Source organism: Pseudorasbora parva, chromosome 3, assembly GCF_024679245.1.
Source record: "Pseudorasbora parva isolate DD20220531a chromosome 3, ASM2467924v1, whole genome shotgun sequence".
In the NCBI taxonomy this organism is placed as follows: Eukaryota; Metazoa; Chordata; class Actinopteri; order Cypriniformes; family Gobionidae; genus Pseudorasbora; species Pseudorasbora parva.
Genome location: NC_090174.1, coordinates 36,186,477 through 36,208,295, shown reverse-complemented (window position 1 = coordinate 36,208,295; position 21,819 = coordinate 36,186,477). Strand labels below are relative to the sequence as shown.

At 37.8% G+C, this 21,819-nt stretch overlaps 1 protein-coding gene across 2 annotated transcripts in view; it reads right to left on the bottom strand.

Annotated features, from left to right (window-relative positions):
- dab2ipb (DAB2 interacting protein b) overlaps positions 1–21,819 on the bottom strand; it is a 194,197-nt gene that overhangs the window by 162,707 nt on the left and 9,671 nt on the right. Inside the window, exons 1-2 of one of the 2 annotated variants that reach the window (XM_067438637.1) lie at positions 16,328–16,382; positions 8,016–8,137 (exon numbers count right to left, since the gene is read on the bottom strand). In XM_067438637.1, the coding sequence (XP_067294738.1) occupies positions 8,016–8,137; positions 16,328–16,367 (162 nt within the window). In that variant the 5' untranslated portion in view covers positions 16,368–16,382. Of the gene's footprint in view, positions 1–8,015; positions 8,138–16,327; positions 16,383–21,819 lie in introns of those variants that run through there. The other variant, XM_067438636.1, reaches the window with a different exon arrangement.

The following is a 21,819-nucleotide window of genomic DNA, read 5'->3' as shown; positions in this document are numbered from 1 at the left end:
ACTTCACCGCATCATTAGATCCCATACCCACTAAATTACTGAAGAAGTTGTTACCTGTAGCAGAAGAGCCTCTTCTCAATATTATTAACTCCTCTTTGTCTCTAGGTCACATCCCAAAAACCTTCTCTCATTAAAAACCACAACTAGATTCTAGTGAATTGGCAAATTACAGACCTATTTCAAATCATCCATTTATGTCTAAATGATAAATTGCAAATTTGCTCAATCTATGACTAATTTCAGTCAGCATTCGGTTATCATAGAAAAGAAACATGTCATTGTTAAATTTACAAATGACTTACTTCTAGTACTGGACCAAGGCTGCATCTCACTAGTTCTACTTGATCTTACTGTTGCGCTCGACACTACAGATCCTAACATACTCGTAGGGTGTTTTCACACTTGGGTCCTCTTTAAAAGAACCAAATTCAGACTCCTATAAGTGGACCAAGAGGTGAACCAAGTGAAAAAGGACCCAGTTCTCTTTAAGTTCACACTGTCCCTGTACCTGAATTCTGAAGACTCAGATCCTTTTTGGTCCACTTTATTAGGAATGTGGTCTCAGACTCCTTTGAGTTCAGACTTTTTGGATCTAGTCCAGGTCAGTGTTTGATGGCTGACCCTGGCGTTCAACATTTGATCCCATTCGCTAACATTGTTCCTCAGTAACCATGATATTTGTTTGTAAAGATTATTATTACTTTATGACAGTACAAATGCTGTTGTATTAAGTAGTTTATATAAAAAAAATTATATATATATATATATATATATTAGTGATGGGACGATATACTTAAACTCACGATACGATGCACCTCGATATGCCAGGGTTACGATACGATACGTCCCGATATGATATAAAAAAAGGGAAAAAAAGAAGAAAATATTACTGTATAACAACAACTTATTGTTTTTTCATTACTTATTCATTTTTTAGATACTCTTTCATGCTTTGTTTGGTTTCACTGTAAATTTCCGGGATTACCTTCTCTGAAAAATGTCCTCGACATGGCAACTTAAACTTGGGCTCCAGCACATTGAACCTTTTGATGAATTTTCTGTTCTCTACCATGTTAAATGGAGCCATATAGTCCACTATGAATTCGCCAATGAGCCTGGTTATCTGTTTTGCACGCGGACTTGACGGAGGTAGAGTTGGTGTCAGCGCTTGTTTCATGGTCAGCTGTCCCTTCGGTAGGCTCGTTTTCTCCGGGGCCGTCTTCACATTTTTATGGTGACTTTGAAGGTGGTGGTTCATGTTTGATGTGTTGGATGTGGTGTACAGAATGACAGCATGGCATAGCTTACACACAGTCTTAGTCTTGTCAGTTACTCTATTGCCGTCTTTGTCTTTTTTAATGAGAAAGCCAAAATACTGCCAGACATATGACTTGTATTCAGGCGGAGCGTCCTCAATTTCGACCTCATTTGACTCCATGGTCGGCTGTTTGGGGGCAAGGTGCTAATGCTAATATTTGTTAGCTCGCTGCAGCGTTGTTGTTGCAACATGCGCTGTCTTGACATGACGACGTCCCACACCGTTCCCCGGATATAATTTTTTTTTCATTTAGTTTTTTTACCCTGCTTGATCAGCAGATGGTACTGCCAGCCTGCCACCATAGACTGTATGTCTGCCCCATATACATAAACACACATATAATACACTAAATTATTTATATACTATGCAAATCATGCAGCAGTGCCCTCTATCTTTATTTGCGATCCATTTGGACCGATTGTGATTGTGGAGGTCTGGAATCGGTCCTTCTCCACAATCGGTCCGATTTGTACAATCTTCCTCAGGGTTCGGTCACCTCTTCTCGTTGTGCACCGTTTTTTGCCACACTTTTTCCTTCCCACAGACTTCCCACTGAGGTGCCTTGATACAGCACTCTGGGAACAGCCTATTCGTTCAGAAATTTCTTTCTGTGTCTTACCCTCTCGCTTGAGGGTGTCAATGGTGGCCTTCTGGACAGGGTCGGGTCGGCAGTCTTACCTATGATTACAGTTTTGAGTAATGAACCAGGCTGGGAGTTTTTAAAAGCCTTAGGAATCTTTTGCAGGTGTTCAGAGTTAATTAGTTGATTCAGATGATTAGGTTAATAGCTCGTTTAGAGAACCTTTTCATGATATGCTAATTTTTTGAGATTTTGAGGTTTTCATGAGCTGTATGCCAAAATCATCAGTATTAAAACATAAAAGACATGAAATATTTCAGTTGGTGTGCAATGAATCTAAAATATATGAAAGTTTAATTTTTATCATTACATTATGGAAAATAATGAACTTTATCACAATATGCTAATTTTTTGAGAAGGACCTGTAGATATGCCTAAAAGCAGCATTCAAGTAAGAAATGGAATAATCACATGAAAAAAAACAGCATACAGTATTCTTCACTGTATGAAAAACTGCATATTCTCCACTGATTCTTGTATTAGGCTAATAAGGCAGATGTTTACATTCACTTAAGACAAAATCACCTGTTAATGTGAAACGTGTGTGTTTTTGATGCTTTAAAATAAATGCAATAAGAAATGCAATAAGACGCTAAAGATTCAGTTTATTTCACGCACTGTGACAGCTGGCTTCTGTGCATGCCCTAGGTGTGTGTGCTTTTAACACATTTTAAACTGGTATGGCGCACAGCCGCATCTCTCAGTTAAAATGGCAATAAATAAGTGTATGTTGTGAACAAATAATTTCAAGAGATTTGTCTGAAGAATCAGCCGCGATGAACAGCCGATTTGTACAGAGGCATCTGATGACCAAACTACATTGGAATTCGCAAACAGAAAAATCAAGTAGCCTAAGCCCAGAGCGGTTTGTGTTCAGATTGCGTGTTTTTAGTGAACCGTACCATAAGATGAGATCGAACCGTACCCAGACCACCTCCTGAGATGGTCTCGGCTCGGTTCGCTTTAAAGGGGTCTGAGATCGTTAGGAGTGTTCACATATGGGCCAAAAATCATGCGAACCGCACTCAGACCCCTGAAAAGGACCAAGTGTGAAAACACCCTTAGATCAATTATACAATTTCACAGGTATTTAGGGACATGTGTTAAGGTGGTTTAGATCCTACCTGTCTGACCGTAACTATTTTGTTTACATAAAATAAATCAAACATTCACATAATGCATATTTTAACCGTACTTCAGTTATAACATCAGATGCACATGATTATCTTTTGCTTGAAATGTTATGAACAGCAGCTATGCTAATTTAATCTCCATTTGCTTTTCTGTTTTTACCTAGGCATGCTAACTAAAGATTACGCCAGCTCCAGTTTGGATCCAGCATTTTACGATGATTTCAAATGACCCAACACCTGTGAAGAGATCATCCCAACCTGTCCTTCAAATGACGGCATCTCTAAATCAACAAACAAACCTGCCAAAATTTCCATATATTGTAATCATCATGATTCTAAAATTTAATCAGTGCTTTAACATGCGTAGCAATTTTTAAGTATTTGTGGAAAAAAAAAAAACTGTTCATTTTACGAGTTCACGCTTACATATAATTTAGAGGGAGTAAAGTTAATGCGTATTTGGCATCCTGTCCAGAGGGAGAATTCTCAGTAGTAGTAACTGAGTTATAGTCCGGCAAAGCTTCATAGACAAATCATTTCCAAAGAGGCGTCACCAACGGACGATGACGTGTGCAGAGCGACGGAGAAACATCTGAGACAGCAATTCTCTGTTTGTGATTTTGAGGAAAATGTTGCAATGGCTTCTGACGACTTTTGCTGTTGTTGTAAAAGAAATATGATAATAGCTGATAATAGTGTCCACCGTCACTTGCAAAACCTAATAGCATCTCAGACCGACCAAAACATCTCGGACTGACGGTCAAACAGAAAACATTGCGCTCTGATCACATTAGCCCCTGTTGTAAGGCATTTGTATTGTGATTAGAACGCGGTTTGCAATATTTTGAAAATAAAATAATATTACGGAGTCTTTGGAAAATTGTGTTTTACAAACTTTATTCAAATTCAGTAATTTCCGATGTGTTAGAATTTTTTCAGACTTGAGCATAGTTATGCTAGTTATTTATTTACAGATATTTAAAATGTTTAAATGCCTACCAGATCTAGTCTGAGGAAATAAGCACCTTTAACTAAGCACCTTTCTGTGCGTATTTCTTTTTTTAAGAAAGGGGGAACAAAAAAATTAAATAAATAAGCACAGAAAGGCCGGATCCAGAGGTGCTGTGTGGTGTTAGCACATGATCACACTCTCCATCCTCCTCATCAAAGTAGCCGGTGTAATCCACATCTGGTAGCCGAGTGTTGTTCTTTGCTCGGGTTTTAACAAAAAGGAAAAGCTAAAATCGCTTAAAGCAGACGCGACAGCTGATTCGTGTGACGTTCCACGGCGGCATCCAACTTTGTAATGTAAAAAATCTGCTTCACCATCACTGTGTCGTCGTCATGTAAAGCCCACCCCGACGTTATATTTGGTGTTGCAATTTCGAGGGATTAGAAATGGGTTTGAATGGGCTCTTTACCAGACTACTTGTAGGGCAAATCTAAATTTGCCGAAAGTTGTCTGGGTTTTCCCAGAGGGAGGGCTCCGAGCTCGGAATTTGGCCCCCCGAACCCAGAGAAGGGGTGATGGAGGGATGCTGACAAACGGTCAAAAAACAAAGGTAAGACTGCTGAAAATAAATACCTCTTATCGTTGATTACTGAGCGCGCTCTGTCAATTATCTGAACGTGCTCCTCCTGAACCTTGCTAATGAAACATAATTTGTTTTATTAAAGGTGCCATAATAATCGGTTAATGTTCTTTCACTTTATGGAAACTTTTCTTGATTTTTTATTTGATTATTATCCATTTAAACATTGGATAATATACATAGTAATGCAATAACAAAAGCTCTAGGCAAGTAAACGGTAGCTCTGGGGCTCATGGTTGAGAAAATCACTCCAAATCAGTAGTACTTCTAGTACATCTAGGAACCTGACGGTAAACCAGCTGCTACAACTACAAAAAAAAAAAAAAAAACGCAAGTAGACAAATTGCTCAGAGCATTAAAGATCTGGCATTGCCAGGAGAGAATCTGTCTCTTGATCCTCCTTCAGCAGAATCATTCACCACTGCTCTGCCAGGCCACTAATAGACGCCTGGAGATTTATTACAGCGCTGCTCTCTGGCTGATAACAGAGGCTTCGACATACAGCGTGAGCTATGGGGGAACGGAAAATTCTTTATCGACCATGGCACACAGCATATATTCTTTGCAAGTGTGGGCTATATATTGATCGTCCCTGTGAACCGCCGTGTGTCTTGGCTGCCACGGCAAAAAGTGAGCTCAGGGAGCCCGCTGACGCACCGCATTTCTACACATGTCACGGTGACAAACTACACACAGCTACACGCTATTCGCTCTCATGTGCTTGCACTGGTTCAATCTCACAACCAGCAGATAATACTTCCCTCTTCCTTTCTTTTTCCTCTCTGTATTTTTTTTGTTTTACATTTCAAACTTGTTTCTGCGCAAAAAATACAAAATGAAAGTGTAATTTATAGTCATTGTTTCCTTGCAAAGTGCAAAGAAGAACAAATCTCACCATAAACAAGACATTTACAGCAAAATACTTGGTTATAGGACTGGCCAGTATATCGAGTTTGTACATATATATCGATATACTTTTTATAAACCATATGGAATAAGGCAATGCCTTTTATATCGATAAATGGTAGATTGACACGAACGCATCTGAAAAATATTGGAGTACGCAGAGTGAGATACAATTTGTCCTAAACAAGACACATGCTTTATATTAAAGTCCCAGTGAACCGGAAGTAGCCATTGAGTCAGTGCTGTGATGTATTTCCAAATGGAACGTGATATTGAACAGAGGGCAGGGTTTCACCTCCTCTCCATCTCTCGCTCATAGCAGACAAACGGTTCAAGGGGAGTGGTTATGCATTTTAAAGCGCAAGCCGTCAAAATGGCATCAGCTGGGAAGGAACGCCGTTTCCAGAATGGAAGTAACTTTTCAGAATTTGATTAAAGATTACCATGGCAAACAATTTTTTTTAACTTGCATGGGTTAATTGTTCACACTAAGAACTGTAATATGTGCTAACAAAGTAAATAAGATCGACTTTAAGGGCTTTAAAATAACTGGTATGATATAGTTAACATGTAGACTATAGTTTAAAGCAGCTTGCCCTGTCAGATGTTTCTGAGAGATACTTGTGCTGACTGACTGTGTTTAATGCATTTGAAATGTGCTGCTTTCCTCAGGTATATTCTCCATCTGTATATGTTAGAAAGTCCTGCAAATATGTCCATTTTGCTATCAGGAAAGACGAACCTTCTGCAAGTGAATCTCCGTTAAAAAAAATCAGGCTTCCGTCAATGAGAGCCAGCATGCGGATTCACGCCAAACAGACGGAGCGCAATAGATTAGGAACGCAATCATTCTGACTAAAGTATACATTCTAAAATATTTGTTGTTGGAAATAAATGTGCCATTTTATGAAAGTGACCATTATAATGGGGTAATCAAATATAGGCTAAAATGCTTTTGTTTTCATTTTTAGTTTAATGAATTTAAAAACAAAATTATTAATTTTGTTTTTAGTTTGTAAACCCCATTTTTGCACATATATTGCATAGCCTACATTACATTCACTGTATTTGTTTACAGGGAGTGCAGAATTATTAGGCAAATGAGTATTTTGACCACATCATCCTCGTTATGCATGTTGTCTTACTCCAAGCTGTATAGGCTGGAAAGCCTACTACCAATTAAGCATATTAGGTGATGTGCATCTCTGTGATGAGAAGGGGTGTGGTCCAATGACATCAACACCCTATATCAGGTGTGCATAATTATTAGGCAACTTCCTTTCCTTTGGCAAAATGGGTCAAAAGAAGGACTTGACAGGCTCAGAAAAGTCAAAAATAGTGAGATATATTGCAGAGGGATGCAGCAGTCTTTAAATAGCCAAGCTTCTGAAGCGTGATCATCGAACAATCAAGCGTTTCATTCAAAATAGTCAACAGGGTCGCAAGAAGCGTGTGGAAAAACCAAGGCGCAAAATAACTGCAATAATCATCAAATGTGCGATTTACAAGGAGGGAAAACAGTACACCTCTCTGAACAGTGTCTGGGAGGCTGTGGTTGCTGCTGCACGCAATGTTGATGGTGAACAGATCAAAACACTGACAGAATCCATGGATGGCAGGCTTTTGAGTGTCCTTGCAAAGAAAGGTGGCTATATTGGTCACTGATTTGTTTTTGTTTGGTTTTTGAATGTCAGAAATGTATATTTGTGAATGTTGAGATGTTATATTGGTTTCACTGGTAAAAATAAATAATTGAAATGGGTATAAATTTGTTTTTTGTTAAGTTGCCTAATAATTATGCACAGTAATAGTCACCTGCACACACGGATATCCCCCTACAATAGCTAAAAAACTAAAAACTAAAAACTAAAACTTCCAAAAATATTCAGCTTTGATATTAATGAGATTTTTGTGTTCATTGAGAACATGGTTGTTGTTCAATAATAAAATGAATCCTCAAAAATACAACTTGCCTAATAATTCTGCACACCCTGTATAGCCTTCAATATCAACATTGTTTTTAGGGCAGGATGTAAAATAAAATAATTATTAAATAAATACTTTCCAAACAGAAAAACAGAAATTTCCAGAATATATATACCGTGTATAGCCATTCAACAAAAAAAAGAGTTATGATCTGTATCGCCCAGCCCTATTTGGTTATTTTAATCAAGCAACTATATTAACCAAATGTGTTTGTATGTGATTTTTTCAGCATACTGAAACTGTGGAATGTGGTTTCAGTGATCGTATGACAAAAAATGTTGCGCAGTTATTACATTATGCTTTGTACCTTATGAGTTGCTACAAACTCTGTTTACACTTGTATTTAACACTATCCACTTGATTAAGGGCATGTGTTAAAATATATAGGGGCATGTGTTAAAAATGAGAAAAGGCTCTCTCTGTATCTGTGTGCTCAATACCTCCTCTCTGTCCAGCAGCAGCATTTGATAGTCGGTGACCACACAGAATTTGGGGTTCCACACAGCATGTTCAGCACACGGGTGACCATATGACATCCAGTGGCCTGAAGGACCCCTCATATCTGACAGAAAGAAGGAAAAAAAGAAAAAGAAAAAGAGAATGATGATAATGACAACAAAAAAGTACCTGAACCATGTATTTACAGACTGGCCTGTGACTTTCAATCTACTCCTCTATTTACAAAGGTCAAACTAAATCCTGAGAGATATACAAAGCAAACTGCTCCTGAACCTGCAGCAGACACGTCTTCCAAATAAAACAAGAGCGCCTGAAACACATTTATATGGTAATGAGCCCCCTTGTTCGTCATCGCTTGCGACAACAAGATTAACAAATATTGCACAGAGTGAGCAAGAGATATTCCAATGTTAATTTGAGTTTGATATAGAGAATGTAAGTAAAGTGAATTACCACATTATATTATCATAGCGTTGCTTTTTTGCATGCATCTCATATGGAGACAGTGATGTGCCGCATGGAATGTTAACAATCTCATCTTGTTTCAGAACATTGAACAAGTCTGCTGGACTCTGTTCTCATTCACATTCATGGTGAACCTCCATTTCTCATGCTGAATGGAGGTAAAAGGCATTTAACAGACAAATAATTAATGAGTTGAAGTTTAGCTGTTACACTTGCTGACTGTGCTTTACGATTGGAAACCGTGTCCATGGGTGCTCTCACAGCACTGTAGCTCTGAAAATGAACAGATTAATGTTTTGTTTTATAACATTTTAATCAGTGTAACAGTGAATATGAATATGAGATGGTTTGATCTTTCACACTTTCTTGCTCCAATCTTGAACAGGTCAAAACATTAGGCAGACTATAAAACCAACTGTTACACAAAATCAAACAGACCAAAATGACACATTAAACCTTCAAATGGCTCAATGGAAACAGCATCCATCCAATGTAGAGCACAGGTTCAGGGCTTAGGAAGTCTAAAAAACATGACTTATGTGTGAGTCCAGAGGAAAGAGACATCTTCCAAAATTAAGACACTACCATTCAATAGTTTGTGGTCAGTAAGATTTCACCAAAGCTGCAATTATTTTAAAATAACTGTTTTCAATTTGTATTTTAAAATGAATGAATTCCTGTGATGGCAAAGCTAGACAACAAACCTTTGGAATGGTAGTGTGTGCATTTTTTTTTTTACTTTACCTTAGAGCATAAAATAATTATAAGTCAAACTAAATTTAAATGAATCATCAAAACATCCAAATTGAGATGGCAGCTGTGTGCCAGCAATAGTTTCACTGGTCTCTATATGCGCTATGAAAAAGCGATATCTGAGCAACAGTACATCTTTATCTGAGGTGAGTATCCAAATAACCTATTCAAGAGCCCTTAATCTGATGAAAAACGCCTCAATCTCTGCGTTCTTGATGGTTGAAGATGCAGATGGCCAGAAACGTAATGAGTTGGAGAGCACAGTCATCAACTTCCCCAAAACTTGTGTCATTTGCTAGAATTTCTTTGTCAACTTGAAATTATATTTGAAGGAAAGAGGCATTTAGAAATATGAACCCTTCAGATATGCAATAAGCAAGAGAGAGATTAGTATTTTAATATGATTTTTTATTTTATTCAGGCATCCACGTCTGACAATTAAAGATATGACATGGCCTTTAGACTTGATTCCATTATTGTTCAATGAAAACATACACAAGATAATACAAGCTTTTCATTTATTTCACTAAAAATATACAGTTCAATCGATGTATGTGAATGAGTGCTTGAGTGAAAAAATTATGCATCATTTTCCACATTTCTCATGTTTTGGTCAATGTTATTACCATCCCCATTATTGTAAGCATAAGCAAGATTTGTTGTGTGAGTTTTTGTAGGCGTATGTGAGAGTGTTTGTACAAGACTATTGCATCCTGTAATCTTGTGATAAAAAAGAGAACTCTTATCTTTTAATTCAATGTTATTGTGCAGATATAATTAACATTGCAGTAGCATTTCGAATGCTGGACACTGTGCCCAAATCAACGCCTGCTCGATAATGAGCATTACACTAAATTACATACCCCTTTGAAGGGACACACACAGACACGCACAGCTCAGAGAGCTGAACATGTAAGACAACATTACACATCTATCGTGCATACAAACCCACACACACTGCTTTAGAAAGGGGAGCATATGGCCAGTTACAAATTGCTAGAAGCAGTGACTTTTCTCCCAAGATAGAAGTACTTTTAAAATGGCCAATCTGTTCTCTTCAAAGAACCAACAAGAAAAACAAACCACAATCTAGAAACAAGAATATTACATTAATGCCATATTCCATGCCAAAAGTGCCTGACAACTACTTTGATATAAATTTACTTTATATAGACTACAAGAACTAAACTGGAAACCTATAAGTGACTGAATTTAAATGCTTTAGATATAGGCAGCAATGCAATGCAATTCAAAACTATATAGACAACTACAAACAAGCAAATTAATTATTAAATTAAACAATAACATTTTACTTTGTATTTGTAGCAAGTATACTGGATAATCGAACCCACACTGTAAAACATTTTTTTTTTTGTTAAGTTACCTGGTTGCCTTAACATTTTGAGTTAATTGAAATAAAACATTTGAGTTAATAAAATGAACATTTTTTGAGATTCGACAACCTTTATTAAAATAATATTAAAAGATTTTGTAAGCATATTGGGTAATTGTGTGTTTTATTTTTGATGACGCAGGGAAACATGCCAAATAGTGCTATTTTCATGATTTATCAAATTTTTTATGTGGTTTAGATACAATAATATTTTGAGTTTCTATTTATTAAACAAATTTCCTTCATTGCATCAACTCAAATTTGTAATTGCAATAAACTCAAAATTTTAAGGCAACCAGGTTACTTACTTTTTTAAGTTGAACCAACAAATTTGTTTTATAGTGCAGTAGCTCCAAAAAAATCCTTGTGCCTGTCGAGCAGTCAGCTCCACTATGGCTGCTCCCTTCCTTGGCTCTACTTGGGGTTGTCATCCCCTTGGCTCCACCAGGCTTCCTCATGCACCCTGCTCCACCTTGGTCAGTTGTCGCTCTAAATGTGCCATGGACGTCCGGTCATGCACCTGCGCCTCGTCCCTCTATCCCTTCGGCTCTGTCGGGCTCCTCATTTCCTTTGTTCCAACTTGGTCTTCAGTTGCTCTATCTTCGCTTCCTCCGGTGCCTTCCGTGTAATGTATAGATGTGCCATTTCAGTCTGATGCTCTGATCAGATTTTGCATGGTTTATGTGACTTTCTTACGCCAAGTAAAGCGTAAACCTCAGACGTTTTTATAGGGAATATGCTGAAAGATGCTGCAGAAACAAGGTTGTGCAGTTGCGAAGTGCCGGTCAAGTAGAAAATAAAATAGGGACTAGAAGATGGATACCCGACCCGAGCCCGACGGGTCCCACCGGTACCCGATGGGCCGGGCCGGGTTCGGACAGATATTTAGAAATGACGTTCGGTTCGGGTTGGGCTCGGTCACGTCAGCTCGATAAGGCATTGGGCATTTTAAATTTAAAACAGCTTATTATGTAAGTAGCCAATTGGCCTGTTTAACTTCATGCAATGGTTTGTTTTTGTGATTAAAATAAATGTAAAATATTACCCTAACATCCGTCTTCCTGTGTGCGGAAATTAGTTTATGTCGCTGTGACAACAACGCGCAACACGTGTGTGCATATTGCCCGCGGCATCCGCAGCAGTAGCAACGAGCGCAACTTCAGCGCTGCTGGCAAGACCATCGAGAAGAAGAGGACAGCCTTGAAGCCATCCACAGTTGATGATGCAATCCTTTTTCTGCATAAAACGTTGATTAGCCTAAACTTTGATGGAGAGATTATGTAAATAGATCCCATGTTGCAGTTTAGGAACCATACAGTTTGAGAGAAGTATCTTAATGCTCGTCGGGCTTGGGTCGGGTTTGGTTACTACTCTGTCGGACGCGGGCCGGGCTCGGACAGAAAAATGCGGCCCGATCTGCACTCTAATGGGGACATGTTTTGAAATCTCATTAAACGACAGCACGGAATAAAGCCACTCATACCAGCCTCATACAATTCTGCCGCTGCCTCAGAAGACGCAGTAGTCCAGCGTGTGGTGACTGCACAATGTCATGTTGTAAATAAGACGAGATCTGTATTGCGAACCCCTCTATGTTGTGGTTGTTGCTGCTGTTTTTGGCTTGTGACTCGCCTACCAACGCAACGTCATTGCCATATAAACCAATGCAGACACTCCAGAAAACAAAAGAGCTGCATTGACACACAAATCGAGTCTGAACAGTTGCAATACACAGTGCGGACATCGATAACTTTCCAATCGGATTTGGACTGACAGTGTGAACTTAGCCCTTAGTTTCCTTTGGTAATTTGTCCGCTATTGTTGCACTAAGCTCGGTTGTTCTGTTTCTGCCTGATAGTGTTTTAATTGATTTGAGTTCTTGAGCATTCCAGCTCCACTAACTCCTCAGTACACCAGGTCCATGATTCCTGACAGGATGTTGTTGCTTAAACTGAGCAGTGACCCGGTGCACAAGGTATGTAATTAAACGCGATATATACTGCTCCATGTCATCTCCTGTCAAGATATTAGTGCCTGGTCTTATGCTCAGTTACTGTAAAGTGTCATTTAATGGCTTACGGCTTCACACTTTTATTGGGGGGGAAATTGGTCTCTTTATCTTAGCAGGCAGTGTTCTGCTTCTCTAAATAAACACTTCAAAATGACCACTGCTGTGATTTTAATCAAATAATTTATGGCGGTTCTGTTATAAGACCTTAATAATTTTAGATATATAGCCTTTTCCTTTCAATCTGCTAAATCCATTCTCGATGTGGTTACATCAAATAGGAGATTACTTTATTCCACTGCCAAAGTGAAGCTCTTATCAGTGCAATAACATGCACACAAGGGAGGGGTGGAGAAACGAAGCTTAAACCCTCAAATGGCACAAGAGAGAGACCGAAAAAAAGAGATAGATTGCAAGTGTGACATGAAGGAGACACAGAGGAGTGTATCTCGTCCTTATTGGCTGGAACCTGCCAGTCTCTACGGTCCAACATTAAGGTTTAAATGCCTCTTTATCAAAACCAAGTGAGAAATGTTGTCCTTTTATAGTGGATATTTCCTTTAGAATTATCAATAATTTTATTAAAGTGTCTCTTCCAATAATGCACTTTTAAATTAAAAACAAAAACAGACTCACTAAGTAGATTCCTCTCTGTTTAATTCGGCACCTGGGCTTATTTGGATTTGAACACTTGCAACCACAGAGAAAGTTTCCCTGAGGAAGATCTAACAACTGCTGAATCCATACAGTAAAATCAAACCAAAGTAATTTGCACTATTTATATGCCATCTCAACAAGGATAAAATATCACTCACAAAACAATACGTCTCATTCCCACCAACAAACAAACATTTACACAAATATATATTTAACAAATAAAACAAACATATTCCCTGTGGGAAATGTACCAAAGTAACTCACATTTAACATACTACCAGTTCAGCACTAATAAATACATTACTTGTGCTACTGCAAAAACAAACAAACAGATAATTAGGAAAGAGCATTGAAGCTTTAGTATTGCAGGCTGCACTTGGACAAAGAGAAGTAATTGGGCATTTCCTTCACATAGAACGAGGAAGCAGCGCAAAATCCTGTACAATCCCAACAATCTGTCAAACATTATTGTTCCCTCAGAATTAAACCCAGAATTTCTTGTGCTCAGGGTCTTAAAGGTGTCCTATTATGTTAGTTTTTTTTTTTTTTTTTTTACATTTTAAACTTTCTTTAGTGTGTATTGTTGCTGTTTAATCATGAAAAATGTCTGCAAAGTTTCAAAGCACAAAGTCACTCCAAACAGAGTTATTCTCTAGAACAGTAAGCACAGTTTCTGAAATCCCTGAAATGCCTCGATCGTAAAATTGAGCTTTCTTCCGGGAAAGTACACATCACGTCATTCCTAATTTCCATCCAAGGCCTACACCAAAGCAACAAAAAAAAGCGGGGGCTGGTTGAGTTGTGTTAGCAGTGAGTTGAAACTCGCCGTTACGGTAAGGGGAGTGACATTTGCGAAAAATGCTGGATTTCTTTGACCATTCACAACACACTGGTCCAGCTGACCAATCAGAGCACATTACACTTCTCAGAAGTAAGGGCTTCATAGAGACCGTTACTAAACAGAGTGTTACTGACAGACTGGGAAGAGAGGTGCTGAAACAATTTAAGATATGTGAGAAATCAAGAAATGAAACCTACCAGTAGACCCCAAAAACAAAATCAAGACTTTGAAAAAAGGTATAATAGGTTCTGGCCCTTTAAGACATCTATTTTATTCTTAATAATGAAAAGCTTAGATGTGTTAAGATAAAAGATAAAAAAAATAAAAAAAACTTGCTGTTATGCAGATAACCATTATTCAATTTCAGTATATGCCTGAACTGTTATTCAGTCTTTAATAAACAACATAATTCACCATATCAGAACAGAAGCACTGCTTTACACCGACTCAGCAATTTGTATGAGATTTAATGAGAATTCTGTGAAGCAGCTAAAGAATTAACATTTGTGATTGTAGGAGAGCATAATTAGATCTGATAGACAATGTGAATACATATCCTTCATCAGATCAGGAATGAATAGAAGACACAATAATCAAACAAATCATGTTTGTATTTGCCTGCAAATGTTACTTTATCCAATACCAAAACCAAGTCTGATAATACAGTGCAGGGGATTGAAAAACTAAAACCCTAAGCTCTAAATAATGTTATACTGCATGAAAAAGAGGAAATCCTTAGAAAAAAAACAAACACACACAGCATACTGATTTAACACGGCGTCCGCACATAAAGACAAACAGAAAGGCAAAGCATTGATTCCTCAAAATGTTACCTTTAGTTTCTAATAACAAAAGATAACCATTAGGAATGTTCTTAATAGAAATGTGCCACTTCATCTGATTTTGACCAAAATTATCAAATTAATATTACATAATCTCACACACCAAAATTATATTTACATTCATCCAGTAAGTCCTACAGCAGCTAATATGAACTTTCCATTTCACTATACAGTGCAAGTTTTACATGAGCACAAGAGAGCCATACATTAATTACTTCATTATGACTGTATGCAACCAATTACTGAACAAAAGCTTGGAAAGAAATCTATGATGAAATTCTTCTAAGTAGGTCAGAGAGTAATACAGCAGCTGATCTGTTTTCTCTCTCTCTCTCTCTTCCTCCAGCTGCTCGGGTCTGCATGTGTTCTGTTCTACTGTACTTCAGGCTCCAAAGATCAGGGATATTTGTCTACAAAACACGTGGACCACAATTTCATGTGTACGTTTACGGTCACACTATTCAACATTCATTACTACGGATATTCATTATGCATGAAATCAGCTTGTTGTATCTCATTCATAAGTGTCATGCATACACTCAGATGCATCGCATGCATATGGATCACTTCATGTGTGTTTGTTTTTTGGTTTACATCATGGGTTTTTCTGCTGTCCTGCTGAGGTACTAATCTATTGTTTCTTGCTTATTTTATGTCAGCACAAACAACCCCACTTAAACTACATCCTGTTAAACTACGGGAAGAAAAACTCCCAATAAAATATGATGGTGATGATGTTTTTAGTATTACACGACGGCATATTGGTGTTTGTATATTGTACAACGTGTACAATTGTTGTAATAATTGTACAATTGTAATAACTGTACAATTCAAAATCTAAAATATATATTATAACTAAAACATACTGATAACTGCCATACAGGTGGTAAAAAGCCAAATGACGAATGGTCCATAAACCGTGGCCAATACTCAGACTAAAATACTACAATAATGCAATAAACATTTACTAAATAATAGAAAATGTAACACAAAACTCCTAATGTACACTACTGACAAAAAAGAAGCAACAACAAACCTACTTAAATCAAATATAACAGAATGTGAAGTGTCAATAAAGCCTTTTACAGTGAATATTGTGCATTATATTTGAATGCATAACAATGAAAACACACCTGTTGAAAATTTGCAACCACAACATTGAGAAGAAACTGTTTTGCATCAGTATAAACACTGAACTCACACACAAAACAAGCCTGGACTGGCCAGTTTCACAAAAAGATAGTCCGTTAAAGACAAAGACGGGGTGAGCCAGCAAAGAAGGATACAGAGAGAAGAAAATCAGATTAAGGGTGCCACCGCTCAGAGGTGTTTACCTGAGAGGAAGTCGCTGGACGTGCTCTCTTGCCTGTTCATTGCCAGTTTCTGTAGTTAGTCCTTCAGAGCGTGAGCGGCATATGCTAAGAGTGTGTGAAATAGCATGCCGTTACCATGTGCACGACAGCAAGTGTGCGTTTTGCTCGTGTGCTTTCTGAAGACTGTTTGCAATCGGCTGAGGCAGAGTTTTGCTCTCCGGCAATTTCAATGTCACAAATTCTCTCTGTCTCACTGCCCTTTTGTTTTGTAAAAAAGCAGTCAAAACTGGTCAACACAAACTGCATGTACGTGCATCACTTGTTTATTTCCAATTATAGATCTCAGGTGGCAGTGAGCGTTGAAAGGAAAACAGATTATTTGTACAGAGAAAATGGAAGAGGAGGATGTTTTGCCATAAATCCTTCTACTCTTTCCATAACTCTAAATGTGTTAGTATTGGCTTTCTGTAAGTGTGTCTGAGCCATCCAATGGTTCGAAAAGAGTCTCAGAGTGCAAAAAAAAAAAGAAGAGTAAGCACGTTATGAAAGATTGAGAGAGGAGGCAGTGGAGGAACAGAGTGAATCTGAGAGAATCGTGGCCATTCTAGTGATTGCATGGTGCTGCACAGCTTTTTTTTGTGGAAAAGCTGGCTAACATAAAAAGCACACAGGGTCATTCACATAAACCATCATGGAAACACACGACAAAGTAAAAAAGTAAAAGAACAATTTAACAATTATCAGATGTAAAATAAAACCCTAATGTACTGAATACCCTAATGAAAAAATACAAAGAAACAGTTATTTCAACAAATATATCAAATGTAAACTGTCATGCATGGAATTCTGCGAATGTCAAATAAGGTTTTTCACTGTAAATTGTAAAATGACTTAATGAAAACTGTAAATGTAACAGTATTTTACTGAAAAATTACATTAAATGTAAGTCAGTTACAGTTATTACCTGTATAGTAAAGAAAATTCCTGTTAACCAATTGTTTTACCGAAAAAACACTATATGTTGTTTTTTATATGTTAAAAATCACAACATGCTACTGCCAAGAAAGCTACAATGCCAACAATTAATTCCACACATGAAATGATGTGCTTCTTATGGGTGCTCATCTTCTTTTCCCCAAACCCACTGTTATTGCCCTGTCTTCCACTTTTTACCTGAGACGTCATCGTTAACTGGCTAATTTACGGGTGGAGAGTAGAGCTGGGCGATCTGGCCCAAAAAAATGATCGCAATATAATTTTCCATATCAGTCGATATCGATAAATATCACATTAAATGTCAAATCTTTATTTCTTTAAAGTTTATAGGCATATTTTTGCTCCTGAGTGAAAGATGTAGAAAACAGTAAGTTAACTGTGGTTTTAAACTATCCTTTATTGTCAAAACATGACAAACACTTCCCAAACAGTTGAACAATCTATTAAAACTATAGATTTTTATTTCTTAAAATATTAATTGTGGTAAGCTTTTTTTTTACTCTACACTTTTTTCCATAGCTGTAAAAGTACAATTTTCAAACAGATTAAAGTGCAAAAGAATTAGGCTATAAAGAACATTTGTGGTAATATTAGTTAAGAAATACTGATCATTCTTAGTTTTATCTTAGGTCCATTAAAAAAGTTATTTTGTTATTAAACAGTAACTAAGAAATTAACATTACTTGGAATAATCAATTCTTTATAAGTATTTTTCATTGTCAGTTTGGTAATAATGAATTAACATGTTAACTAATGAAGTCGTATGTCTTTTGGACAAATAATCTAAAAATCTAATCATGGCATGTTGTAGTCCAGATTAAAACATAATGTTTAAGTTTGGGAAAAAAATTAGCCTATTAAGTCTTTAAGTATTAAGTATATGGTGCTGAGCCTGTGATGAACAACATTGAGATTACAAAAACGAATGGCTGTTTTAAAAACTTCTTCACTAGAGGTTACATTTGTTTGTGGGGTTTCCGGGGTAACCGCTGCATTCTGCCATTCCATCAGCGCCCACTGCTGTCATTGAGCGGCACTTTATTCACCCCGTCTACTTCACCCGTTCAGTCATGTGCAAACGCACGTTGGGCTTGTTTACATCTGAGCGTGTGTCCCTTTGACGCAGAATAGCGGTGTTGAGCATTTATACGGTTGATGGGCAATGTATTCTTGAGTGCATTATAAAAAAATTAATAATTGTTAATACATTATTATTTACGATATTTTGAAGTGCCCACGAATATCGTGCATATTCATTATCGCATTACCGAAAATCGGCACATGCCTAATATCAATAATATCATTACTTAATTGTGTAAGTAGTAAAACACTGAAAATGCAAACGAGCAAAAAAAATGCGTTTTAAGCTGGGGGGGGGGGGGGCTGTTTCATGCATACTGAGCTTTTTACACTGTTAAAGACTTGGATTCCCATCCTAAACATAGACAAAGTTTCAAAAACTAATGTTGGACGTTTGATGGAGTATTTCTGTGTCAAAATTCCGGTTTCTCACAAGTTTCGGAGAGTTTTTTTTTCGAGTATGGGTTGGCTTGACGTTACTAGAGTGGAAGGTCCTTGTATGGGCCGTACGGGCTCTTCTCCCGGTAGGGTGCGGGCGCGTGACTAGAGCGAGAGAGGAAATGCACGCCCATAAACACTCGGCGCTCAACTTTATTCCTATGGGTGACATCAAGCGACTTCCAACGCTTCAGCACAGCAAGTCACTGCTGTCAGGACTTCACCAAATCATACCAAAGAAGTGTGTTTTTGACGGAGCCGTCCCAGCGATAAAGGTTCGGTCCTGCTTTGGAAGCAGCCGGTGAGTAAAACTGCTTCAAATGTCTCTGTTTTCGGCTACCGTCGCGTGAGTAAACATCAGTAAACGACACGATCGCGTGCTTCGTCATTCAAATGAGCTAACGGTTACTCCATTGTTGTTCTATGTATAACGTTACACTAATCTGACGTGCAAAACCGTTTTGCTTGCTACTGCTAAGGTTTAGTCGCATACAATAGTCCATAAACCGAATCATGTCCTCATAAGCTGCGAGTAAACACACAAAAATGTTGACATGCCACTAAATACAGTACATACCCCAGAGACGGACGTCCTGCTGCTGCTGTTTCTCCTGTTCAATTTATTTCAGCCTCCGAATGATTCTGGATCATATATCTATTAGCTGAGCTCGATAGCCATGGGTTTCTCCACGCTTGAGGATGTCACCGCTTTGCGCGCTCGTCATTCTTTAGCTCCGCCCACACGATACGCCTCCAGCTGCTCGTTTTTCTCCAGAAAGACTCGGTACAGCCTATATTTCTTTTATAAATATAATAAAACTAAAGACTTTTCGGAGATATGAAGGATGCAATACTACTCTATAGGTACTCAAGATTGACATGAGATTGACTGAAACTGAGTGTTTCACCCCCCCCTTTAAGAAACATTTTGAGTCCCCCTTCTCTTGCCTCACAGTGGATTGGTCCACCGTGCATCGCTCTGAACTAGGGAGCTGATTAAGACGCTGATATTAGCCTCTCGTCTCTTTTATGTCTTCTTAAGGGGGTCGCACCCAAGCCTCGAAGCTCAGCTCCACGCAGTGCCGCGTCTCAAGCCTTGTTTATACTTTCGCCTGACTCCGCGGCGCGAGCCTCCGCTGACTGCGTGCTGTCCGCCCCAAACGGACGAGGTGTTTATACTTGACGCGCTCGCCGTTGTGCTATTCTTTGAAACGACAGAGGGCGATTCGGATTAATTGTTCTATAAACCATCAGGAAAAAGCGCCGAGAAGAAGTGGGCTAACGTGCACAGGTGATGATATTAATTTTAGTACATTTCACCAAAAACCACACTACAAAAGAATCGTGTAAAACTCAGTAAACCTTGGCTTGATATTATTACTCGTGACATGAGAACAAAATATGCACTAAATTAACAATCTCTTAAATATTTCCTAATTTCACTAAACGTCGTGATTTATTTATTTATTTGCCTAAATCTGGATCTTTATTTAAAAGGGCTTATTTCTGCTTTTGTAGGCTCATTCAGTAAATATAAGCACCTCATTTGTATTGACAAACTCGTTCATCTTCGGATGCGGAGCTGTGCTCGGAGTTACAAAAAATGCGTATAATTTTGTTGTATGGTGATATTTTTGCAAATGTTTCTTAAAAAAATCTATGATATTTTTCCACTGGAACTAACACTTTAAATTGAAAACAGTTTACATAAAGCCCTTATATTTCAAACAGATGGAATTAGAAATACAGGCCTGCTCCTAATAAAAGCCTGCTTCAAATAAAAGCCGGTTCCCATCGGCAGTTCAGGTAAATAAAGGCCCCGGCCTTTATTTGAGGAATTACGGTAGTTTGAATCGGACAAAAAATTACTGAGCTACACCTGTCTGAAGTCGATAGAGTCAACTTCAACAATTTTTTTTTAAAGAAAAATCAAGTTAAAGTTTTCTGAAGGTTCCAAAATAAAATCACCTAGCAACCACACCTTAAAATTTCTGGTAATAACACTAAATTTGACACACAAAAAGTAAAAACCAAATATCTATAAAAAAATTATATGTATTTAATGTTTTTTTGTTTTGTGATACCACAATTGTTTGATCAATAAAACAGACAGACTATATATTAAGACCTATTGTACCACACAGATCTAAAATAATATCACATATCAGATGTTTTTCCCCAACAGTTAACCAAACTTTCACATAAGATATAACAGACAATGTAATGAAATACTGTAATTCTGTGTGTGTTAGGACCCCGAACAGTCGTAGATTCGATTCATCGATATGTGGAGCCGGATTCAACCACCGATCTCACAGTTGAATTTTCGCGAGTGTTATGAAACGAGGATCATACCATTTTGGCAATATGGGGATGCTCAATATTTTAAAGACGCTGAGCTTCGCGGCCAGTGTGCAACCCCTTTAAGGGCGCTGAGCTTCGCACATAAGATGTTTTTAATTCTAGGCTGCATTAACAATTTAACGAAAGCCATTTACCTTAATTATATAATAAAATCCAAAATAAAATTGCAATTATAGATTAGCATTAAAATAGCTTTTACACTTGAATTGGGACCAAGATTACACAATAGTCCTAGCTAACAAAAGTGACATAACAGGTGTGATGATGACTATATTTGACAACTATGGCAGTTAATACCATTTAATTGCTCTGAAAAGAGGGAAAAAAACCTTCCTATTCATCAAGTCACAATAAAAACCTACACAACCCAGGTGGCAAACTGCTGCATTATTCAAGCAAAACACACAATAGTGGTCAGTAGTTGTGCATCTGCTCGGAAAAATAGTAAATATTCTATGCGGCTTCAAGTCTATTGGAAATGAGGGTTTATGTCTGCTAAAAGTGAAAGACATGCATGATATGTGAAAGATGTGCGCGCTCTTGCCTCACTCATTTCACAGTGCTCTAACAACATGACAAGATCGATTGCTCACGACTTTCATGGCATCCAACTCCTTCTCTCTCTTTTACTTTTT